This window comes from Hypanus sabinus, chromosome 27 (assembly GCF_030144855.1).
Source record: "Hypanus sabinus isolate sHypSab1 chromosome 27, sHypSab1.hap1, whole genome shotgun sequence".
NCBI lineage: Eukaryota > Metazoa > Chordata > Chondrichthyes > Myliobatiformes > Dasyatidae > Hypanus > Hypanus sabinus.
Window position 1 is genome coordinate 45900834 of NC_082732.1, and position 26645 is coordinate 45927478.

The 26645-nt window shown below is 42.7% G+C and overlaps 1 protein-coding gene across 5 annotated transcripts in view; it reads left to right on the forward strand.

Annotated features, from left to right (window-relative positions):
- The window catches only part of mib2 (MIB E3 ubiquitin protein ligase 2), a 249551-nt gene that overhangs the window by 158842 nt on the left and 64064 nt on the right, over positions 1–26645 (forward strand). For 4 of the 5 annotated variants that reach the window (XM_059952405.1, XM_059952403.1, XM_059952407.1 and 1 more), the window contains one exon: positions 5510–5704. The exons of the other annotated variant lie outside the window; for it this stretch is intronic. In XM_059952405.1, the coding sequence (XP_059808388.1) occupies positions 5510–5704 (195 nt within the window). The remainder of the gene's footprint in view (positions 1–5509; positions 5705–26645) is intronic. 5 annotated transcript variants of the gene reach the window in all.

The following is a 26645-nucleotide window of genomic DNA, read 5'->3' on the forward strand; positions in this document are numbered from 1 at the left end:
CAATATCCACGCTACTGTTTGGGGGCCTGTACCCAACACCCATTAGGGTCTTTTTACCTTACTGTTCCTCAGCTCAATCCACACAGACTCTACTTCCCCTGTTCCCAAGTCACCTCTTGCTAAGGACTGAATCTCATTCCTCACCAACAGGGCCACCCCACCCCCTCTTCCCATATTTCTGTCTCTACGATAGCACGTATACCCTGGTACACTCAATTCCCAGGCCTGATCCCCTTGCAGCCATGTCTCCGTTATCCCAACAATATCGTAGTTCCCCATTTTCATCTGAGCTTCAAGCTCATCTGCCTTATTTCTGACACTATGCGCATTCAAGTATAGAATTCTTAGCCCATTCCTCCTCTCTTTGCTTAAAAGACTGTCTACTGTACCTAACCCAGCTCCTTGAATTTCCATCGGGCAAATTGCACCCTGAATTTTGATGACCTTCTCAAGATCACCCAAACCTTGTACACATTTAACCCCATGCACCTTCTGACCAACCCTCTGGATCTGGATCCCTGCCCCCTGCACATCTAGTTTAAACCCCCCCCGAGCAGCACTGGCAAATACTCCTGCAAGAATGTTAGTACCCCTCCGGTTCAGATGTAGACCATCCCTTCGAAACAGATCCCAATGTCCCTGGAACAAAGACCAATTATCCAAAAACCTGAACCCTTCCTTCCTGCACCATGCTCTCAGCCTCGTATTAATGTGCATAATCATTCTATTCTTCGCCTCACTCGCACGTGGCACAGGTAGCAATCCCGAGATTGTCACCCTGGAGGACCTGCCTTTCAGCTTCACTCCTAACTCCCTGAACTCTCTAAGCAGGACCCCCTCACTCACCTTACCTACATCATTGGTCCCTACATGGACCACTACATCTGGGTTCATGCCCTCACTCTCAAGAATAGCCTGCACCCGATCTGAGATGTCCTGGACCCTGGCACCAGGGAGGCAACATACCATCCGAGACTCCTGATCTGCCCCACAAAATCTCCTATCTGCCCCCCTAACTATAGAGTCCCCTAAAACTATCGCTCTCTTCTCTTCCCTCCTCCCCTTTCTAGTTGAGGGTTCAACCTCTGTGCCAGAGGCAGGACCACTACAACTCATTCCTGGTAGGTCATCCCCATCAACAGTATCCAGTACGGTATACTTATTGTTAATGGGAATGGCCGCAGGGGTGCTCTGCTCTCTCTGCCTGCTCCCCCTGCCTCTCTGGACCGTCACCCATCTGCCTACTTCTTGGTTCTTTGGTGTGACCACCTCCTGATAACTCCTATCTATCTCTGCCTCCACCTCCCGAATGATCCGTAGTTCATCCAGCTCCTGCTCCAACTCCCTAACTCGGTCTGATAGGAGCTGCAGCTGGACGCACCTTTTGCAGGTGTGGTCATCAGGGACAACTGTGTTGACCCTGACCTCCCACATACTCCATACGGAGCACACCACTGCTCTGACTGTCTCCCCCATACCTGAACTGGATTAATAGAATAAGTCTAAAAAGCACCTAGCGACCTTACCTTCTTCCCCTCAGCGAGCAATCACACAGGCTTACCGAAGTCCCCTTACGCCGAAGCCCCCTTAGCCAAAGCCCAGGACTCTGCTTCCACGGACTACGCTGCCCGCTCTGAAAAGAAGTCCTGCCTTTTAAAGTGCGTGCTCGACGCTGACGTCACTCGCGCCTGCGCAGTTCCCCCTCCTCCACAGGTATTGACCAGGTAGGCTTAAATCCTACCTACACGGTCGAATTCTCTGAGCTCCCAGCTGAATCACAAGCTGTAACTTGCTCCCGATTAAAAAAAAATGTTTAAGAGAAGTTTGGATAGGTTCATGGATAGTGGGGGTGTGGAGCCCTATGGTGTTGGTGCAAGTTGTTGGGAGTAGGTAATTTAAATGGTTTTCAGCATGGGCTAGATGGGCTGAAGGACCTGTTTCTGTGCTGTACTTCTCTATGACTCTATAATAGCAGAAACACTTGCCAGCTCTTTCTGATGTGGGCGTCTCTGTTATTTTAGGGTTGGTCTCTATTAACTAGGAATTATTCCTATCTGGGAACAATGGTGCATAGTGCCCTGAAGGTGGAATCTCATGTGGATAAGGTAGTGAAGAAAGTTTTTGGTATGCTGGCCTTTATAAAGTTGGGATGTAATGTTAAAATTGTACAAGGCATTGGTAAAACCGAATTTGGAATATTGTGTACAGTTCTGGTCACTGAATTATAGGAAAGATGTCAATAAAATAGAATACAGAGAAGATTTACTAGTATGTTACCTGGGTTTCAGCACTTAAGTTACAGGGAAAGGTTGAATAAGTTAGGTCTTTATCTTTGGAGCGTAGAAGGTTGAGGGGGGACTTGATAGAGGTATTTAATATTATGAGGGGAATAGATAGAGTTGACGTGGATAGGCTTTTTCCATTGAGTGTAGGGGAGATTCAAACAAGAGGACATGAGTTGAGAGTTAGGGGGCAAAAGTTTAAGGGTAACACGAGGGGGAATTTCTTTACTCAGAGAGTGGTAGCTGTATGGAATGAGCTTCCAGTAGAAGTGGTAGAGGCAGGTTCGGTATTGTCATTTAAAGTAAAATTGGATAGGTATATGGACAGGAAAGGAATGGAGGGTTATGGGCTGAGTGCAGGCCAGTGGGACTAGGTGAGAGTAAACGTTCGGCACGGACTAGAAGGGCTGAGATGGCCTGTTTCTGTGCTGTAATTGTTATATGGTTAACCCTCTATCAGTCTCTGCCATTCCTTTGGATTTATCAGAGGTATAGAGAGGAGCAGATGCTGAATGGACAACAGGTTGCTCTCCATATTGTACTGCCTGGCTTGTGTAACATATAGACAGCTAGGATGTGACATCCATGGTCGACCCTGGCCACTGGAAGCCTCACAAGGTTGGGAATTCTGGGACTATTATCTAAGAAGGGATGTGCTGGCATTGGAGAGGTTTCAGAGGAGGTTCCCAAGAAATATCCCAGGAACTAAAGGGTTAATGATTCAGGAATGTTTGATGGTTCTGGGCCTGTACTCCCTGTATTTTAGAATAATGAAGGGGAATCTCATTGAAACCTATCCAATATTGAAAGGCCAGAGGATCCAATGAAGTGTGAGTCTAGGACACATTAGGGCACAGCTTCAGATTAGAGAGGCATCTCTTTAGAACAGAAGTGGGGAGGAGTTTCTTTAGCCAGAGGGTGGTGAATCGGTGGAATTCATTGCCACAGTTTGCTGAGGAGGCCGTCATTGGGTATATTTAAAGCAGAAGTTGATAGGTTCTTGATTAGTGAGTGTGTCAAAGATGAGGAAAAAGCAGGAGAATAGGGTTGAGATGAACAATAAATCAGCTATGATGGAATGGTAGAGTAGACACAGTGGGCTGAATGGCCTAATTCTATTGCTATGTGTTCATGCACAAACATGACTGTACAGTGGTGTAATTCCCAAGCACAGGGAGAGTAAGCTATGAAACTGCCCCTTGGCTTTATATTGTATTGCCTTACTTACATGATGGTAACTGAGAGACAAATATTTTCAAGGATATGGAAAGAGTCCATTGGAGAGTCAGCAGGGATTCTGCCAGATAAACTGCATATAGTCTCAGTACTGTTATGTACATCTCTGGACTGTGATTTGAATTTATCATTGCTGTTGGAGGTTCATGTCTCAACTGAGGACACTCTACACACTGAAGGTCAGTATATTGCACAACAACACACACAAAATGCTACAGGAACTCAGCACTTTAGGCAGCACGTATGGAGAGGAATAATGAGTCAATGTTTTGGGCTGAGACCCTTCTTCAGGATTCTCTCCATGGATGTTGCCTGATCTGCTGAGTTCCTCTAGCATTTTGTGTGCAAAGCTCTGGATTTCCAGCATCTGCAAACTCTCTTGTGTTTATTGCTTTCTTGCAGAACCTAGTTTCAACTAGTCAAAGACTCCATTCATATGGAGTATAGCGATTCCTAGATATCAAAACCTCATTGATCTCTTCTACTACATCCCCAAAGTGATGAACTAAGAATATTTTGTTCTGAGTGTTTTCAAAGTATTGAGTACAGCAGCTGAGTTGTTTATGTTGAAGTTGTATAAAACATTGGTGAAGCTTAATTTGGAGTATTGTGTGTAGTTTTGGTCACCTACCTACTGGAAAGACATCAATATTATTGAAAGTGTCCTGACGAAGGGTCTCGGCCCGAAACGTCGACAGTGCTTCTCCTTATAGATGCTGCCTGGCCTGCTGTGTTCCACCAGCATTTTGTGTGTGTTGTTTGAATTTCCAGCATCTGCAGATTTCCTCGTGTTTGCAATATTATTGAAAGCCTTTTCTCTTTTGGAGCGACGGAGGATGAGAGGTGTATAAAATAATGAGAGGCATTGATCACGTGGATAGTCAGAGGCTTTTTCCCAGGGCTAAAATGGCTAGCACAAGAGGGCATATTTTTAAAGGGCTTGGAAGTAGGTACAGAGGAGATGTCAGGGGTATGTTTTTTACACAGAGAGTGGTGAGTGCGTGGAATGGGCTGTCAGCGGTGGCGGAAATGATAGGGTCTTTTAAGAGACTCCTGGATGGATACATGGAGCTTAGAAAAATAGAGGGTATAGGTAAGCCTAGGTAATTCTAAGGTAAGGACATGTTCGGCACAGCTTTGTGGGTCAGAGGGCCTGTATTGTGCTGTAGGTTTTCTATGTTTCTATGAAAGAGTACAGAGAAAACTTACAAGGATGTTGCCAGAATTTGAGGACTCGATTAATAGGAAAAGGTTGAATAGGTTAGGATTTTATTTGCTAGGAGTCTAGGAGAATTTGTTAGAGGTATACAAAATTATGAGGGGTGCAGATAGGGTAAATGCAAGCAGGCTTTTTCCACTGAGGTTTGGATAGACTACAACCAGTGGTCACAAGTTAGGGTGAAAGATAAAATGTTTAAGGGGAACGTGAGGGGGATCTTCTTCACTCAGGGGGTGAGGGTATCGAACGAGCTGCCAGTACAAGTGGTGGATGTGGATTTAATTTTAACATTTAAGATAAATTTGGATAGGTGCACAGATGGTTGGGGTATGAAGGGCTATGATCAATGGGACTCAACAGCATACTAGTTTGGCATGGAATAGATGGGCTGAAGGGCCTATTTCTGTGCTGTGGTGTTCTAAGCTATGACTCTAAAAGAAGGTTAAGTGTTGCCCAGAGGAAGCATAGGATCATTTCTGTACAAGCTAAGCTAGTTATTGTGCAGTTAATAAACTGAAACTGTATGAGTGTAAGTGAAGAGAGGAGAGAACAGTGGACATCTTTTGGAGATCTTTCCTAATGGCATCCTGCATGCTAAGTCTGACTTTTTGCTTTGATCTGGCAGTGAAGACCTTTTGTTTCGGTTTTAACAGATTGCTATGGAACCCATGTGATTGCTCTTACTGGCCAGTAGCAGCAAATGATTGATTGCAAAACAGATGAAGAACTTTCCTTTTGAGGAAAATATCCAATGGTCCTTTTTGCTTTGTAGGCGGGGAAGGCAAAATTGGCAAGGTGATGGATATTCGTGGCTGGGACACGGAGTCAGGCCGGAGTGTTTCAAGAGTCACCTGGTCAAATGGGACAACCAACGTCTACCGAATGGGTCACAAGGGAAAGGTGGACTTAATGTACGTCACAGATGCTGCCGGCGGTTACTACTACAAAGAGCATTTGCCAAAGCTGGGTATGTGTAGATTGTTTCTCTATGGTTACCTTGGCTCTTTAACCAGAGAACTTAGCTTGAACATTGGCTATTCATATGTCATGCAGTGATGAGGCCCAGAACAGAAATTGTTTTTAAAGTAACATTTGTTTTGTACTTAACTCTGTTATTGAAACACTTAGCTATTTATGATTTATGGGCATCTAAAATATTTCAAAATCAAGTTTATTGTCATTCAACCGTAGACGTGCGTACTGCTATTACTCTGGACAAGGTGCACCAAATGGTATATGTAACTCATACAAGTAATATGTAAAGTATTAATACCACAAACAAATTAACAAATGACAAGGTGCATTTATGACACAAGTAAAAAGTCAAGTCAAGTCACTTTTATTGTCATTTTGACCATAACAGCTGGTACAGTACACAGTAAAAATGAGACAATGTTTTTCAGGACCATGGTGTTACATGACAAAGTACAAAAACTAGACTGAACTACGCGAAAAAAAAAACAACACGGAGAAAGCTACACTAGACTACAGGCCTACACAGGACTGCATAAAGTGCACAAAACAGTGCAGGCATTACAATAAATAATGAACAGGACAATAGGGCATGGTGTCAGTCCAGGCGAGTATTGAGGAGTCTGATAGCTTGGGGGAAGAAACTGTTACATAGTCTGGTCGTGAGAGCCCGAATGCTTCAGAGCCTTTCCCCAAATGGCAGGAGGGAGAAGAGATTGTATAAGGGGTGCATGGGGGTCCTTCATAATGCTGTTTCCTTTGCGGATGCAGCGTGTAATGTAAATGTCCATGATGGCGGGAAGAGAGACCCCGATAATCTTCTCAGCTGACCTCACTATCTGCTGCAGGGTCTTGCAATCTGAGGTGGTGCAATTTCCGAACCAGGCAGTGATGCAGCTGCTCAGGATGCTCTCAATACAAGCCCTGTAGAATGTGATGAGGATGTGGGGTGGGAGATGGATTTTCCTCAGCCTTCACAGAAAGTAGAGACGCTGCTGGGCTTTCTTTGCTATGGAGCTGGTGTTGAGGGACCGGGTGAGATTCCCTGATAGGTGAACACCAAGAAATTTGGTGCTGCTTACGATCTCTACCGAGGAGCCGTCGATGTTCAGTGGGGAGTGGTTGCTCCATGCCCTCTTGAAGTCAACAACCATCTATAACACTACTGGAGCTTCATACATGATGAGATCTGGGTAGTGACAGGGAGTTCAGTCATCTCGTGGCCCGGAGGAAGAAGCTGTTTCCTGTTCTAACAGTCCTTGTCCTAATGCTACAGTAGTAGAGAGTCAAAGAGATTGTTGGATAGATGGGAGGGATCATTGACAATGCTAAGGGCCCTGCATACACAGCACTCCTGATAAATATCTTTAGGTGGAAGAGGGACCTCAATGATCTCCTCAGCAGTCCTTGCAATCCTTTGTAGGGTAGTACTGTCAGATACCTTGCAACTCCTGTATCAGATAGTCATGCAGCTAGAGTATTATGCAGATCCAATATTTACTTACAGTATGTATTTGACATCAAAGTTTGACTCTAATTGTTCCCACTTCTTCCCAACTCTGAATCTAGCTCTGATCTTAAAGTCAGTAGAATGGAACAGCACAGCAAAAGACCATTCAGCTCACAGGGTCTCTGCTGACCATTTGTCCATCTACACCAATACCTGATATCCGCATTAGGCCCAATCTTTTGATGCATTGCCTGATTAGATAGCTGTCTCAAAAAGCAAAATAATGCAGTACAAATAATACAGATGCTGGAAATCGGGAACAAAAACAAGAAATAGAACATAGAACAGTACAGTACAGGCCATTCAGCTTGCAATAAAGCCATAAAACAAAGAAGCAGATTTAGGCCATTCAAACCATCGAGTCTGTTCCACCATTCCATTATAGCTGATTCCAGATCCCACTCAACCCCATACACCTACCTTCTCACTGTATTCTTTGATGCCTTGACCAATCAGGAACTTATCAACTCTGCCTTAAGTATATCCACAGACTTGGCCTCCACTGCAGTCTGTAGCAGAGCATTCCACAGATTCATGATACTGTGCAACATATGTAAACCTATTCTACCATCAATCTGAACATTCCCTCCTTCATAACCCACAGCTCTTGATGATCTGGGACCCAAGTACATCACAGAATCATGTCACAGTCTCAGGTCTTCTACAGTCTCTTAATGTTAAATAATCTCCCTTGAAAGATAATTGGCAGGTCAGCTTTTTCGAACTACGCTTCTAAACTGTGGAATTCAATACCTAAAACGATAAGGAATGCAGACTCATTTGACACTTAAAACACCAGCTCGAAACCTATTTATTTAACTAACATCTTTTTGTCTTTTATTCATGTTTTCATATTTATATGTTAATCCCATTGTAAAGCATGTTGAACTGCATCATCTGTATTATGATAACCTTTCATCTCTGTGTCTCTCTAAGAATCTCTTATATGTCCCTAATATATCTGCCTCTCTGGAGTTGTGTTCCATGCATGTACCACTCTCTGGTTTAAAAAAAAACTTGCTTCTGATATCCCCCCTATACTTTCTTCCAATCACCTTAAAATTATGCCCCCTGGTAGTCGCCTTTTCTTTTCTGGGGTAAAGGTGCTGGCTGTCTAACCTATATATAGAAACATAGAAAATACGTGCAGGAGTAGGCCATTCGGCCCTTCGAGCTTGCACCGCCATTCAGTATGATCATGGCTGATCATCCAACTCAGAACCCTGTACCTGCTTTCTCTCCATACCCCCTGATCCCTTTAGCCACAAGGGCCATATTTAACTTATACCTCATTAATTTATCTTATCTTCTGGTAAGATGGTGGCGCATTTGAATGCAGTGGCCTCTCAGATGCCTATCAAAGGTGCACTTTTCTTTTTAAAATGTGTTTTTAATGGTTGTAAGTCTATACTGTATTCCAAAATCCATGGGTACAGCAGGTCTGCAGCATTAGTGATCTGTCCCTTGTTCAGAGCTGCCGATCAGGGTGTTGAAGGAACTGGCGGACGATTCGGAAAAGGAGAAGCTGGCTGTCGGCCAGGAGAAAGAGTAGCCCTGTGTTGGCTTGGAGAAGGAGAAGCTGGTGGTCAAGGTTGGGAGAAGGAGATACTGGTGCTCTGCCGGGAGAAGGAGAAGCCGGTGGTTGGCCAGGAGAATGAGACGCTGGTGGTTGGTTTGGGAGAATGAGATACCGGGGGTTGGTTTGGCAGAAGGAGAAGCCAGCGGTCGGTTTGGGAGAAGGAGATGCCGGCACTCTGCCAGGAAAAGGAGAAGCCGGAGGTTGGTCAGGAGAAGGAGACGCCGGTGGTCGGGTTGGGAGAGGGAGAAGCTGATGTTCTGCCCAGAGAAGGAAATACCAGCGCTCTGCCAGGAGAGGGAGATGCCAGCACTCTGTCGAGTGAAGGAGATACCGGCGGTCAGCTGGGAGAAGGAGAAGGTTCAATGGAGCTGACCTGGATGCAAACCGTGCTGCTGCCGGCTACTCGAAGACATCAGGGTTAGTGGGCGAAAGCAGTGAACAGTGAAACCATGAGTGTTTTTCTTGGATGTGACTCTTGCAATTGCAAGTCTCTGTTGGATGTTGATGCTGCAGGCCTGCTTCCCTTGTTTGGTGGTGAGGCAGGCGACAAGGCAGCAGCGTGGCCTTGGATATAGCGAGGATAAGGCCTGAAGTGGGCTTGCCTGCTGCCGCAGTCCAGGTGAGACAACACAAGATGGTGTAATGTGGAGTCTGTGCTCAGTTGGGAGCAAGCCTCTCCCATCAGTGTTGCCCTCCAGTGTTTGACTGGCAGAAGGACAGGCGGGATTACCAGGAGCTGAACCATCAATTTGCATGTCTCTCAGGGAGTTGGATTATGTGTAACAACGTGTGTGTTTTTTTTATCCTCTCTTTTTAAAAAATGTATGTTATGCACCTGGGCCTAGTGGAACGCTGTCTTGCTTGACTATATCCATGTGTGATCGGAATAAGAATTAAACTTGATTTGATCTGATCTCTCATCCTCCTTCACTCCAAAGAAAAAAGCCCTAACTTGCTGAACATTTCCTTGCAAGACATGCTCTTTAATCTAGGTGGCATCCCGGTAAATCTCCTCTGCACCCTCTCTAAAGCTTCCACATCCTTCCTCCAATGAGGCGACTGGACTGAACACAATACTCCAAGTTTGGTCTAACAGAATTTGATAGAGCTGCAACAATACTTTCCAGTTCTTGATCTCAATCCCCTGGCACACCATACATACACCTTCTTTGCCACCCTATTGTGCAGAAATTTTGAAAGATCTATGGAAGTGGATCCCAAGATCCCACTGCTAAGAATTCTGCCATCAACCTTGTACTGCATGTTTGACCTTCCAGAGTGAGTCACTCACATTTTTTAGCATTGAACTCCATCTGCTACTTCCTAGCCCTGTCCACAGCACCACCAATTTTGTGTCATCTGCAAACTTACTAGAGTGCCTTAGTAGTGTAGCAGTTAGCATGGCATTATTGCATCTCACAGCGTCAGAGTTTGGAATTCAAGTCCAGTGCCTTCTGTATATTCCTTCCTGTGTGCACATGGCTTTCCTCCAGGTGCTCTAGTTTCTTCTCATAGTCCAAATTGGTCATTTTAAATTGTCCAGTGATTAGGCTGGGGTTAAATCAGTGGGCTTCAGGGGGTGGTGTAATTCAAAGGGCCATAAAGGCCTATTCAGTGCTCTAATCTCTAATAAATAACTCACCCTTCCACTTCCTCATCCAAGACATCTACAAAAATCACAAAGATAAGGTATCCCAGAACAGATCCCTGCAGGATGGGGTTTCCCTGCCTCAGCTATTGACGCTGCCCTCACTGACATCTCTTCCATTTCCTGGATATCCGCACTCATCTCATCTTCCTGCTGCCTCAACAGGGAGAGAGTCCCTCTTGTCCTCACCTACCACCCCATGAGCCTTCACATCCAACACTGCACAACCTCTGCCATCTTTAACAGGATCCTATCACTAGACACATCGTTACCTCCCCGCTACAATTTGCTTTCTGCAGGGATCGCTCCCTCTGTGACTCCCTTGTCCATTCATCCCTACCCATTAATCTCTCTCCTGGTACATACCCCTCCAAGTTATTTGAGTGGCACCTACCATTTATCTATTCCCTTACCTCCATTCAGGGCCCCAAGCAATTCTTCCAAATGAGGCAACACTTGACCTGCGAATTTATTGGGGGTCAACCACCATACCCATCTACCTTGCTGAATGAAGCCTGGTGTAAATCCAGGACCACTATGTTGAGCACCCGGCTCCATCCAACAAAAATGGAATTTCCTGGTGGCCAATCAATGTAATTCCAATTCCCATTCTGACATGTTGGTCCATAGCTTCCTCTTGTGCTGCAATGAGGCTGTTGTGTATTTAATAATTTAGTAATATTGTAAATATATTGCTTGATAAAGAATCCTTTGTTTTTTACATAGGTCATTGCAGGTTGTATGTAGAAGTACATGAATGGCATACGTTAATATGCCACCATGTCACATGTGTGCCTTGGTAAAAGTAAAAACAAAGAGTACATGTTTGTCCTGGTCTCACCATGTTTTCTTTCACTTACAGAGATGAGGAGGAATTTCTTTAGCCAGGGGGCGATGAATCTATGGAATTCTTTGCCACAGGTAGCTGTGGAGGACAATTCATTATGTATATTTAAGGCAGAGGTTGATAGATTCTTTTGGTCAGGGCATGAAGGGGTGCAGGGAGAAGGCAGGAGGTTGGGGCTGAAAGGAAAATAGATCAGCCATACTGAAATGGTGGAGCAGACTTGATGGACCGAATGGCCTAATTCTGCTCCTATATCTTATGGCCATGTGGTCAAATTAATTTTATGCTTTACAGTTATAAAATGTAACAGTGGTGATGAGATATTTTTAAAACTAACCTGAGACGACTTCTTACCTGTTGAAGTGTAGTGAGACATTCAAGTTTTGAAGCAAATTAAAAGTGAGTGCCAGTTTTGCTGAGTGCATTGGGTTTAAAGGCAAACTGTTTGCTTTGACATTTAACTGCTCCAACCACTCCAGCCAAATTGAGTTTTGCTGATACTATGAAAGTATTGCAGGAACATTTAGAACCAAAGCCATTGTTGATTGCAGAATGCTTTATGTTTCATAAGCGGAATCGAAAGGAAGGGGAGTCCATTTCAGCATACATGGATGAATGAAGAGATTGTCTGAGCATTGTCAGTTCAGTGATAGGCTTAATGATGCACTGAGAGATCATTTCGCTTATGGACTCTTGCAAGAAAACATTCAAAAATGGTTCCTAACTGAAGCACAACCCACATTTAAAAGAACAGTTGAAATCGCTGTATCAATGGAAGCCACAGAGGCATGATTGAGTTGCAGTCAGGAATGAAAGTGAGTATGAACAGAATTGCAATATCTGAACAGAAACCTGTCTGGCTGAACAAATTGTGTTACTGTTGTGGCAAGGGCTCACATACACCAGTCCTGTGCAGGTTAAAAGGCAAAATTTTCAGAAAATGCAGCAAAGTAGGACACCTACAAAGAGCATGTTGGGCAGACAAAAGTAAATTGACTGCACAGAGAAGAGTAAGAGATAAAAAGCCAAGTTGCAGTTTCAAAAAGAGCATTAACCTGCACATTGATGAAAAATCTGATAACAATAAGAGTGACACAGGACTTGAGATTTATAATGTGAAAAGTAACAAGAGACAAGTGATATGGCTTACACCAGAACTGAACGGCAAATTAATTAAAATGGAATTGGACAGGGGCTTGGCTTTTTCTGTCATTCCACAAATTGGGTTTGAATGGCATTTCAAAGATACAAAACTGAAACCTGTAGAATCCAACAAAGAACTTGTACTGGAGAAAATACAGTGGTGCTAGAAAGTTTGTAAACTCTGTAGAATTTTCTCCATTTCTGCATAAATATGTCCTAAACTGACCAGATTTTCATGTAAATCCTAAAACTAGATAAAGACAAGCCAATTAAACAAATAAATTAGTTTGATGTTTTGGAATTACAAAACATAACAGAGGGCACTCTGAGTAGAAGAGCAACACATTATATTCCATAAGGATAGCCTTCTTCAACCGGATGGCATGAACATCAATATCTCCTTCTAGTAAAAAAAATACCTTCCCACTTCCCCCTTCTTCTATTCCCCACAGTGATCTCTTACTGCTTCTCCTCACCTGCTTATCACCTCCCCCTTGTGCCCCACTTCCTTCCCTTTCTCTCATGGGACACTCTTCTCTCCGATCAGATTCCTTCTTCTCCAGCCCTTTAGCTTTTCCACCCACCTGGCTTCACCTATCATCTTCCAGCGTGTCCTCCTTCCCCTCCCCCCACCATTTCATTCTGGCATTTTCCCCCTGCCTTTCCAGTCCTGATGAAGGGTCTCCGACTGAAACATTGATTGTTTATTCATTTCCCTAGGTGTTGCCTGACCTGCTGAGTTCCTGCATCAGTGTGTGTGTGTGTGTTTCCCTGCAGAACTCTTTAGTCACCACTTTCCTGGTAGATGTCAGAAACATTTGGTTAACGATATTCAAGATGCAATTGCAGGCTGGTATCAGTAATAGGTGTGTTATTGGACAATTTGGAGGGTTGGGGTAAATAACCGCGTGGGTGGCACGTATTAATCAAAGATGGCCAACGTTGTTTTGTTAGGGTGTAGATGCTATCTGACCAATATGATTTGATGAGAGCAATGTGATTGAGGTGGGCTTCATTAAGCCCTTTGACATTACTTGTGGAAAGGTCCAAACCCATGGGATCCAGAGAAAGCTGTCAAATTGAATCCTAAATTGCCTCACTCATAGGAGAGCGAAGGTAATGGTGAAGGGTTGTTTCTGTAACTGGAAGCTGGTGATCAGTGGTGAACCATAGGGATTGAGGTGGAACCCCTGTTCATTGCTAAATGCATTAATGATAAATATTAATAGTAACTTTGACACACAAATTGGGGATGCTGTTTTGTTTTATGTCTCATTCTTGACTTCTGAAAGAATGTCAGATCAAATATCTTGTGGATTAACTTTCTTATGTTTGTCTGTATTTTCATATGATTACCTAGAATAAGTAATTGTTCAGTGTTTCCTAATGGTTGCAGTTGCTTTTGTAACAACTAGGTGGCAGTTGTGAATATTTGAATAGTGGCTATGTGGTTGGTTAACTATTATCTACAGAAATTTAATGGGATTAGCAAACTGATATTAGAAGATCAGGACATGTCCCTCTTCTTTGTTCTTCTCAGTTGTTGCCTTCTCTATCACTACTCTCCTTTCTCGATCTCTTAGCTCTCTTAGCACTTAATAAACAATGGTGGGCAACACAACTTGTGCCTCATTCCTGACTTCTGAAAGAACATTGGATTGGAAACAACAGATTCCAGCATCAGGTTAGTCTTTGGGTACAGGATGTTGATCAGTTAGTAGCAAGAGGAGCAAGAGTAGCACTTTTAAGGAATATAAAAGTGGATAACTCTCCGGGTCCTGACAGGATATTCCCAAGGACCTTGAGGGAAGTTGGTGTCGAAATAGCAGGGGCTCTGACAGAAATATTTCAAATGTCATTAGAAACAGGGATGGTGCTGGAGGATTGGCATATTACTCATGTGGCTCCATTGTATAAAAAGGGTTCTAAGAGTAAACCTAGCAATTATAGGCCTGTCAGTTTGACATCACTGGTGGGTAAATTAATGGAAGGTATTCTTAGAGATGGTATATATAATTTTCTGGATAGACAGGGTCCGATTAGGAATAGTCAGCATGGATTTGTGCGTGGAAGGTCATGTTTGACAAATCTTACTGAATTTTTTGAAGAGGTTACGAGGAAAGCTGACGAGGGTAAAGCAGTGGATGTTGTTTATATAGACTTCAGTAAGGCCTTTGACAAGGTTCCGCACAGAAGGTTAGTTAGGAAGGTTCAATCGTTAGGTATTAGCATTGAAGTAGTAAAATGGATTTAACAGTGGCTAGATGGGAGATGCCAGAGAGTAGTGGTGGATAACTGTTTGTCAGGTTGGAGGCCGGTGACTAGTGGTGTGCCTCAGGGATCTGTATTGGGTCCAATGTTGTTTGTCATATACATTAATGATCTGGATGATGGGGTGGTAAATTGGATTAGTAAGTATGCAGATGATACTAAGGTAGGTGGCGTTGTGGATAATGAAGTAGATTTTCAAAGCTTGCAAAGAGATTTAGGCCAGTTAGAAGAGTGGGCTGAATGATGGCAGATGGAGTTTAATGCTGATAAGTGTGAGGTGCTACATTTTGGTAGGAATAATCCAAATAGGACATATATGGTAAATGGTAGGGCATTGAAGAATGCAGTAGAACAGAGTGATCTAGGAATAATGGTGCATAGTTCCCTGAAGGTGGAATCTCATGTGGATAGGGTGGTGAAGAAAGCTTTTGGTATACTGGCCTTTATAAATCAGAGCATTGAGTGTAGGAGTTGGGATGTAATGTTAAAATTGTACAAGCCATTGGTAAGGTCGAATTTGGAGTATTGTGTATAGTTCTGGTCACCGAGTTATAGGAAAGATATCAACAAAATAGAGAGAGTACAGAGAAGATTTACTGGAATGTTACCTGGGTTTCAGCACCTAAGTTACAGGGAAAGGCTGAACAAGTTAGGTCTTTATTCTTTGGAACGTAGAAGGTTGAGGGGGGACTTGATAGAGGTATTTAAAATAATGAGGGGTATAGATTGAGTTGACGTGGATAGGCTTTTTCCATTGAGAGTAGGGGAGATTCAAACACAAGGACATGATTTGAGAGTTAGGGAGCAAAAGTTTAAGGGTAACACGAGGGGGAATTTCTTTACTCAGAGAGTGGTTGCTGTGTGGAATGAGCTTCCAGTAGAAGTGGCAGAGGCAGGTTTGGTATTGTCATTTAAAGTAAAATTGGATAGGTATATGGAGAGAAAAGGAATGGAAGGTTATGGGCTGAGTGCGGGTCAGTGGGACTAGGTGAGAATAAGCGTTCAGCTCGGACTAGAAGGGCTGAGATGGCCTGTTTCCGTGCTGTAGTTGTTATATGGTTATAAAGGCAATGCAATGGCAGATGGAATTTAATCTTGGGAAAAGTGTGCTAATGCTTATTGGAAGGAGTAATGTGAATGAGTGGGTAAGGACTGGGAAAATTCAGGAGTCGAAGAGCCTTGGTGTACAAATCCCAAGCATTCCTGGAGGTCTCAGCTCACATGATGAAGGTATATGAAATGCTGGCCTTCGTTAGCTACAGCAGTAAATACAAGAATAGGGAGGTTATGGTACAACTTTATAAAGTATTGATTCGGCATTTGCAGTTGTGGTCACCACACTGTAGTAAGAATGTGATTACTCAGGAGAAAGTGCAGAGGAGGTTCACCAGGACATTGTTTTCTTTCACCTGTACTGGGGCAGAGGCTGCTGACGGTAGCTTGCCAGAACTCTGTCCAGGGCCAGTCTTTCACATTGTCTCCAGATGTAGCCTATCTTCTTGGTATATCCTTCCTCTCTCAGCGATGAGGTTTTACACCTTCTGATGTCATTTCTGTAGCTCCATGTTTTTACTGGATGTGGTTGTTAGCCACATGCCAATCCTTCTCCTTTAATAGCTGGGCTTGGGCTAGTCCATGGCAGAGTTAGAGTGTTGCATGAATGTTGAATTTTATTGCAATTCTCTTGTCTTGATTCCGTTCAGATACAGATTCAGATTAATTTATTTATCACATCTACATCAAAACCTATATTGAAATGTGTTGTTGTATTAACAACCAACACAACCTAACGATATGCTGGGGGAGGCTCAGATGTGGCACCTCACATCCCAGTGCTGGTGAAGCATGTTGACCATGCTTATGAAGGAAGACTGTATAGGCTAGGTACAAGGCAGAGAGGAACTGAACGAGAAAGACAAGACTATGAAAAGTGTGGTTAGGGTGGATTATAGGAAACTTTTCCCTGTAGCAAAGGAGTCGAAAACAAGAAGGTGCACATTTGGGTTGAGAAGCAAGAGAGTTGGAAAGGATCAGAACAATGTTCCTTTCAGCTAGAGGAAGAAGATTCAAGATTGCTTAATGCCATTTCCAGTACACAAGTATAAAGGAGAACAAAATAATTGTTACTTCGAACCAGTGCAGCACAAACAAGAAGATAAAGAACACAATAATTAAAAAAGCACAATAAATATAAATACATAACTTAGCTTATATACATTGATTGTATGTCCATAAAGTGATGCCAGGAGTGTCTGTACATGAAATGACAGAAAATGATAAAGTAGTGGTGGTTGGGGGTGTGAAGGGATGGGTTAGTGGGTGGATTTGTTAATCAGCCTTACTGCCTGCGGAAAGTAACTGTTTTTGAGTCTGGTGGTCCTGGCATGGATGCTATGTAGCCTCCTATGTAGCATCCATGCCAGGACCACTAAAACTTTAGGAAGCAAAGATTAGACAAAGCTCTAGAGCAGGAATTCCCAACCTTTCTTTTGTTCTGGACCCTTATCATTAACCAAGGGGTCCACGGACTCCAGTTTGGGAACGCTTGCTCTAGAGAGTTACAAGGTAGCCAAAAAGGAGCTTAAGAGTGGACTAAGGAGAGCTAAAAGGGGCATGAGAAGGCCTCATGAGTGGGATGTGGGTCAATGGCAGGATCCTTTTCAGTGTGGAGAAACAAAGGGATCTTGGGGTCCACATTCATTAATCCCTCAAAGCTGCCATGCAAATTGAATTGGTTGTTAAGTTCATTAGTCAAGGGGTTGAGTTCAAGAGCTGTGAGGTAATGTTACAGCCCTATAAAACCCTGGTTTAACGACACGTGGAATAATATGTTCCATTCTGGTTGTCTCATTATGGGAAGGATGAGGAAGATTTACCAGGATGCTGCCTGGATTAGAGAGCATGCTTTATGAGGATAGGTTGAGCGAGCTACGGCTTTTCTTTCTGGAGTAAAGGAGTATGAGTGGTGATTTGATAGAGGTGTAGAAGATGATAAAAGGCATAGACTGAGTGGACAGCAGAGACTTTTTCCCAAGGTGGAAATGGCTAATATGAGTGGGCATAATTTTAAAGATTGGAGGGAAGTATATGGGTGTTGTCAGTGTTAAGTTTTTTACGCATAGTGTGTTGGGTGAGTGGCACTCCTGCCAGAGGTGGTGGTAGAGGCAGATAGGGACATTTAAGAGACTCTTAGATAGGCACATGGATGATAGAAAAATGGAAGATTACAGTTACAGTTGGGTTAGTTTGATCTTAGAGTCGGTTAAAAGGTCAGCACAACACTATGGGCTGAAGGGCCTGCACTGTGCTGTAATATTCTATGTCTTATATTTATAACATACTCTAAAATCAATCTAGTCCTTTGCTCCTACATAATCCTCACTCACTGCTCTTCCTTGTATTTAACAAATAAGCTCACATGGCTCATTGGCTCCCCCTTCTGGTTGCAGTTACACTGTGGCAGCCCTGAGAATGTGGTGTCTAAATGTATTCGAATTGAATTAAAGAATGTACTAAGGGCTAATTGATAACACTAAAGTGAGCTGCACTGTGGGTTTCTTGCATAGTTCAAGTTTATTGTCAGCTGACTGTACATACAGTATATACAACCAAATGAAACAATGTTCCTCTGGACCATGGTGCACCCACAAAACATAAATCACACACAGCACAAAAAACAAAATATTACTGCAAATGTTTTAATAAAATGTACAGTGTTGTGCAAAAGACTTGGCCGCATATATATAGCTAGGATACCTAAGATTATTGCACAGAACTGTAGTGATTTTATGTATTGCACTGTACTGCTGCAAAAAAAATCATGACACGTGAGTGATGAAAAACCTGATATGGGTCTCTACTGTGGACTGAGAGTAGGAAGGGGGCAGGGAGAGGGGAATCATGGTTGGGAAAAGGAGGAGGAAGAGAGGAGGGAGTGGGAACCACCAGAGAGATATTCTGTAATGATCAATAAATTAGTTGTTTGGAATCAAATGACTTTGCCTGATGTCTCAGGGCTGGGTGTGACTGCAAATCACCCCCGCCCCCCGAACTTCTCTGCCACCTGTCCCACACCCCTCCCGTAGCGCTCCACCCTCACCATTGCCAGATTTACAAACTCAGTCTCTGCTCCAAACTGACACATAACAGTACTGTGCACCCAGTAGAAAGTACATTCCCGAGTCTCCATCCCCTTACTTTCCTGCATCTTTTCATGTTTTTATTGTGGACTAAGAGTGGGAAGAGGGGAATCATGGTTGGAAAAAGGAGGAGGGAGAAGGAAGAGGGAGAAGAGCGTGAAGCCCCAGAGAGACATTCTCTAATGATCCCCTTACTTATCTGCATCTTTTTATGTTTGCCTAGAGCCACCTCAAATATTGTGACTTATACAAAATGTTGGAGGAACCCAGCAGGTCAGGTATGGGAAAAAGTGAACAGTCAATATTTCATGCTGAGACCCTTCACCTTTGTTTATCCATTTCCATAGATGCTGCCTGACCTGCTGAATTCCTCCATCATTTTGTGTGGATTGCTCTGGATTTCCAGCATCTGTAGAATCACCTGTGTTTCAAATACAGCGATTCAATTGCCTTTGGTAGGAGTTCTACACTCTTTCCCACACTTTGTCTCCAGGTCTTCATAATAAACAAAATACTACGGACACTCAGCCGGTTAGGGTTCGTCTTTGTGAAGCAACAGCTTAGTTTCTCTTTGTTGGACGCTGCCTGACCTGCTGAGCCATTCCAACATTGCTTAAAGTTAAAACAAAATCTGTTTGTCTCTGGACAGATGCTGACTGAGCTACTGAATTTTTGCAGTGTTCCTGTTAATGCCATCTGTGCGAAAGTCCCTAAATCAGGGGTTCCCAACCTTTTAAATTCATGGACCAGTTAGTACCATTTGTCAAGGCATCCAGTGGATCCCCGTTCAAAATCACTGATGTTTATAAAGAACAGGAATGCACTACAAATGTTTGAGCAAAGTCAAAAATTGTCAATTCATAAAATACTCACTTAATTCCTGTTGCTTTATAACCTACAGCACACCCAGTGAATGAACTTGTGAAAAGTGGCATGCCATTTCCAGATCATCAAAGTAATCAGGCTTGCATTTTGCAAATAAGTGTAACAAAATATCTGGCAATAAATTATTGAAGATCAAACTGACAAATCAGTGAAGGATATAGAGAAGTGTACTTCAGTCTGTGAGAAAGCAAATGACCTATGAACTAATTCACTTACATTCAGATAAATGAAATTGATAATAAATAGCAGTATGCACATGAATGAGCCATTTTCAAGGACTCAACAACCCATATTTTCAATATTATTTATTATGATTATTTTTTTTTTTTCTTTTTGCAGTTTGTTGTCTTTTGATGTCTTTTGTTTGTCCAGTTCTGTGTGTTTTTCATTGATTCTATTGTGTTTCTTTGTATTTACTGTGAATGACAGCAAGAAAATTACTCTCAGGGTAGTATATGGTAATATTGTATGTGGTATATATATTAGCATTTGGTATATATGTACTTTAATAATAAATACCATAAGTTATAGGAGCAGAATTAGACCATTTGGCCCATCAAGTCTGTTCTGCCATTTCATCGTAGCTGATCCAAGTTTCCTCTCGGCCCCAATCTTCTACCTTCTCCCTGTATCCCTTCATGCCCTGACCAATCAAAAATCTATCAATCTCTGCCTTAAATATACATAAAGACAGCCTCCACAGCTGCATATGACAAAAAATTCCACAAATTCACCGCTCTCTGGCTAAAGAAATTCCTTCTTATCTCCGTTCTAAAAGATGCTTCTCTATTCTGAGGCTGTGTCCTCTGGTCTCAGACTCTCCCATCGTAGGAAACATCCTCTCCACATCCACTCTATCAAGGCCTTTCGCCATTCAATGGTTTTCAATGAGGTCTCCCTTATTCTTCTGAATTCTAGTGAATACAGGCCCAGAGCCCACAGACACTCTTCATATGACATGCCATTCAATAAAAGAATCATTTTTGTGAACCTCCTTTGAACCCTAGCCAGTTTCAACATATCCTTTTGAAGATATTGGGCCTAAACCTGCTCACGATACTCCAAGTGAGGCCTCATCAGTGTTTCTTTTTATTTGTAATTTATCTTTTTATTGAAGTTAATCATCAAACAAACATTTCCATAAGATGTATTTCAGACATGGTACATATATATTATATAATCATAAATATCACAAATCTTCACAAAGTATTTATCTGAGGTACACACTTATAGAAAAGAGTGGAAAGAAAAAACAAGCAAAAGGAAAGAACTATGTACAAGTAGGGAGTAATCTTTTTTTTTACAACAGATTCATTGATTTGTGAGAATAAAGTCAGGCCTATGAGGCATTATGTAGTTAAACCATTTTTCCCAGTATGAATCAAATTGTTCCAAATTGGATAAAATTCTCTTACGTTTGATTGGATTTAATAGCCCATTGACATTAAAAGAAATGAACTTTACCTTGTCCTTAGCCATCTGTATTTATCTGTCAATGTACCATTGAAATTAGAATAAAACTTAATCAATCTACTCCCTGAACAAATAAGAACCAAGAAACGCAAATAACAACAAAAATGGCAACGAACGTGTGATTCCAAGGCTGAGGTCTCTGGTAGATGACCCTGCGTTGAGCTAGAGGAAATGTCTAGCTGTGGGAGATAACCCCTCCTACTTGTGAGTTGAGGGCCCCCATTGCAGAATTCATAAAAGTCAGTGAACAAATCCATTACACAGAAAAGATACACACACACACACACACACACACACATATATTACATACATATATATATTCTCATTTTGGTGGAGAAAAAGGAGTATGAGGGAATAAAGAATAACAACTAAGTAATATAAAATCCACATTATAATAAGTATTTCTCGAGATAGGTATATCACCATGTACTTTTGCTTCCATTTAGCTTCTCAACATTTTTAAAGTTATCCAAACTTGATGGCTCTTCCGAAGGGGGGGAGGACTGTCTTTGGGAAATTCCCGGTCTCTTCCTGATATATTTCTCTTGGCCTCCTCCCGTATCCTGCCTTCTCAATTCTCGCACTATTTCCCAAGCGGAGTGAGATAATTCCACAGTCAGGCTTTCCCTCGTTTTGGTCACACTGATGGGCAACCCTCTGGCCTTCATGTCTGTAGTCGCCTCTTCCACTGTCTGGTACAACCACATCCCGTTGTCATAAAACACTCGAAGTTTAGCAGGGTAGGGAGTTTGAAATCTAATGTTTTTTTGCTTTAGTACTCGCTTTACTTCAGAGTATTCTTTGCGTTTCTGCAGGACCGTGGGGGGGTGGGGGGTAATCTTGTTTGAACTATATTAATTTATCGTCGAAAAACACTCTCTTCTTACCCCAGGGCCTTCGTAGAATCTCTGCTTTGGTGCTGTACCGAAGGAATTTTATTATTATTGAGCATGGCTTTCTATCCCGGATAGGTTTCGGGACGAGCTCACGAAGGGCTCTTTCAACTTCCAGCTTCATAGCGGAGGGAGGATCCAGCGCGTCCCGCAGTAACTTTCCGACAAACTCCGTCATAGACGAGCCCTCTGCTCCTCTGGGAACGTTGTAGATTCTGATATTTTTCCGCCGTGATCTTCCCTCCAGGTCAAGCTTCTTGGTGATATAATATTTTTATTGTCTTACTCAATATTCGTTCCACGTTTTGAACGCGATCTTCCACCTTCTCAATTCGAGTCTTTGCCACCGCTATTTTTTGATTGACGCTGGTGAGCTCTGACTTAACATCATGGAGCTGCTGCTTTAAATATTTCTGGAACTCCATTATCTCTTTCATGATTTCGATCATATTCGCCACTTCTCCTGAATGAGGCCCAGCATCTGCCTCGCTAGCATGCGGTCAAGTAGGAGAGCCACTCGCTGCACTCCTTTTGGCCGCAGGCTCCGTAGTCTCACTTTTTTTATTTCCGTTCTTTTTCCCCATTCTTGCCCCTCTTTTCAGTTCAAATATTTTTTCAAAAAATATTATATTTGATGGGTTAGCAGGGCTTAATACAGGTTTTTCCGGAGGAGCTAGTGACTTAAGCTGCCATTCTCGATGATGATGTCACCGGAACCCTCACCAGTGTTTCAACATTACATCCTTGCTTTTATATTCTCGTCCCCTTGAAATGAATGCTAACAGTGCCTTTGCCTTCCTCAGCATAGACTCTACCTGCAGATTGACCTTTAGGGAACCCTGCTCAAGGACTTGCAAGTTATTTGCATATCAATTTTTTATATATTCTCTCCATTTAGAAAACTCAACCCTTTCCTTTCTTCTACCAAAGTGCACGACTGTACACTTCCCAAAACTATATTCCATCAGCAATTTTTTTCCCCATTCTTCTAATCTATTTGTCCTTCTGTAGCCTCTCTACTTCCTCAAAACTACCTGTCCCTCCACCTATCTTCATGTCATCTGCAAACTTTGCAACAAACCATCAATTCCTTCATCCAAATCATGAAACATAACATGAAAAGAATTCATTCCAGACCCCTGTGGAGCAACACTGTTCACCAGCACCCAGTCAGGAAAGGCTCCCTATACATCCACTTTTTGTCTCCTGCCAATCAGCCACTGCTTTATCCATGCCTGAATCTTTCCTGTAATACCATGGGCTTGTAGCTTGTTAAGCAGCCTCATGTGACACCTTGTCAAAGGCCTTCTGAAAATCCCTGTACACAGCATCAACTGATTCTCCTTTATCTGTCCTGCTTGTTATTTCTTCAAAGAATTCCAACAGATTTGTCAAATAAGATTTTCCCTTGAGGAAACCATACTGACTACAACCTTTTTTTATCATGTGCCTCCAAGTACCCTGAAACCTCATCCTTAATAATGGACTCCAACATCTTCCCAACCACTGAGGTCAGACAAGCTGGCCTATAATTTTCTTTTCCTTGCCTCCCTCTCTTCTTGAAGAGTGGAGTGACTTTTGCAATTTTCCAGTTTTCTGGAACCATTCCATAATCTTGTGATTCTTGAAAGATCATTACTAATGCCTCCACAATCTCTTCAGCCACCTCTTTCAGAACTCTGTGGTGTGCACCATCTGATCCAGGTGTCTTATCTACTTTCAGACCTTTCAGTTTCCCAAGAACCTCTTTCTAGTAATGCTAACTTCATATGCTTCATGACCCCTGACACTTGGAACTTCCATCATACTATTAGTGTCTTCCACAATGAAAACTGATACAAAATATTTATTCAGTTTGTCCACTATTTTGTTGTCCCCCATTGCTACCTCTCCAGCATTATTTTCCAGTGGTCTGATATTCACTCTTGCCTCCCTTTTACACTTACTGTATCTGAAGAACCTTTTTGGTTTCCTCTTTTATATTAAAGGTTAGATTGCTTTCCTATTCCATCTTTAGCTTAATGACTTTTTTAGTTGCCTTCTGTTGGTTTTTAAAAACTGTGCCTTCCAAATTGCTTCTAGAAATTCCTGCCATTGCTGCTCTGCTGTCATCCCTGCCAGTGTTCTTTTCCAGTCAATTCTGGCCAACACCTCTTTCATGCCTCTGTAATTCCCTTTTCTCCACTGTATTACTGATACATCTGATTTTAGCTTCTCCTTTCCAAATTTTAAATGTACTTTCAACTTTCAATTCACCTACATGCAAATAAAATGGAATTAGTCACAATTACAGCAAGTACTTGTGAGGAATTTGTAACGAAGTGAAGCATCCGCCAGGGCTTCAGGGGCTTTGATATTGAGTCCAAAAAAAAACTGAGATATTAGACCAGATAACCGAAAACTTGGCTTAAGAGGTAGAGTTTAAGAGAGGACAGAGAAGTGTTGGGATTTAGGGAAGGAATTACAGAACCCTTGACAGCAGAGGTAACATCTGTGCATTGGAGAGTGATTCAGTGTGGGGATAATGTCAGAGATCCACAGACGTCTGGGTGGTGAAGGATTGACAGATATTAGAGGGATAGATGTTAGTGAAGGAATGGAGGAAATGAGAGGGGTAGATGTTGGTGAAGTAATGGAGGATATGAGAGGGGTAGATGTTGGTGAAAGAATGGAGGAGATTAGAGAAAAAGATATTGATGGATGAATGGCAGATATTGGTCGGGTAGATGTTGGTGAAGTAATGGCGGATATTGAAGGGGTAGATGTGAAGGAATGGAGGAAATTGGAGGGGTAGATGTGAGGGAATGGAGGAGATTGCAGGGGCAGATGTTGGTGAAGGAATGGAGGAGATTAGATGGGTAGATATTGGCAAAGGCTTGCAGGAGGTTGAAGGGGTAGATATTGGTGAAGGAATGGAGGAGATTGGAAGGGTAGATACTTGTGAAAGAATGGGGGGTAGATGTCGGTGAAGGAAAGGAGATTGGAGGGGTAGAATGGTGGAGAAGGAATAGAGGAGGTTAGAGGGGTAGAAGTTGATGAAGGAATGGAGGAGATTAGAGGGGTAGATGTTAATGGAGTGGAGAAGATTGGAGGGGTAGATGTCAGTGAAGGAATGGAGAGGTAGATGTTGGCGAAGGAATGGAGGAGATTGAAGGGGTAGATGTTGATGGAGTGATTGGAGGGATAGATGTTGTTGAAGGAGTGAAGGAGATTGAAGGGGAGTTGTTGGTGAAGGAATGGAGATTGGAGGGTTAGATGTTGATGAAGGAATGGAGGAGATTGAAGGGATAGATATTGGTGAAGGAATGGATGAGATTCGAGGGGTAGGTGTTGGAAGGCTGAGAATGTCACTATGGAAGTGTTTGAAAACAAGGATGGGATTTTTAAACAATAGTTAACGATTAATTATAAGAGAATAATGAGAATGTATGGAGTCCGGATGACAAATAAACTCATCACATCATGCATGATTATTGTGCTTAATAATTGCCCCTCTCTGCTTAGTTATGAAAGTCCTAAACTCCATGAGGTGAAAGTGATCACAGCTCAATAAGCTGGTGAGGAAGGATATGGCAGAAATGATTCACAAGGGTATCTCCTGGAGTGGGGAGAGGAGGGGGTGAGTCAGTGGCTTTCCTTGGCGTAAACAGGTCTGAGAGGTGACAGGATGGACATAGACAGGTTAGATAGACAGAGTGTTTTTTTTACTTGGAGGGATGTCTCAAATTATAGGGCATGGGCTTAAGGTGAGATAAAGAGGAGGTCTGAAGGGAAATCTGAGGGGTATATTTTTCACACAGTATTGCTAGTGTGTGGAATGAACTGCCAGAGGAGATGGTAGAGGCAGAAACAGTTACACCATTTAAGAGGCATCTGCACAGGTACCTGTATAAGCGGAACACTGAGGGGTGGAGAATTAATGCAGAAAAGTGGGATTATTTCTGTCATCCATATGCTTATCCAGAACTCCATGCAACCTAAGCAACCTCCACATTTCCGTTGTGTATTTCTCTGAGTACATCTGTTCCCAACTTTCGCTCCCAAGTTCCTGCCTAATAGAATCATAATTTGCCCTCCCAAATTAAATACTTTCCCACGCCATCTGCTCCTATCTCTGCCCAAAGTCATGGTAAAAGGCAGGGAAGTTTTTCTGTCACATTTGGTCTTGGTTGTTGGGTACTCAGGAAAAATACCTCTACCCCAGGTAGCCCTTCAATTATGCATTTTGTTCTGTAGGCTAGGTGGTTAAAATTAACTAGCCTTTAAAGTATCTTCAGTTCCACAATATCTACCATGTGGTGCCACAGTAATGTAATGGTTGGTGTGACTCTATTACAGCTTGGCATTGGACTTCGGAGTTCACTTCTGGCATCCTCTGTAAAAAAGAAAAAAAGTTTGAATGTTCTTCCTGCGAGTGTGTAGGTTACTTCCAGGTGTGCTGGTTTCCACCCACGGTCCAAAGATGTACTGGTTAGTAGGTTAATTGGTCATTGTAAATTGTCTCGTGATTACGCTAGGATTAAACATCGGTGGAGTTGCTGGGTGGTG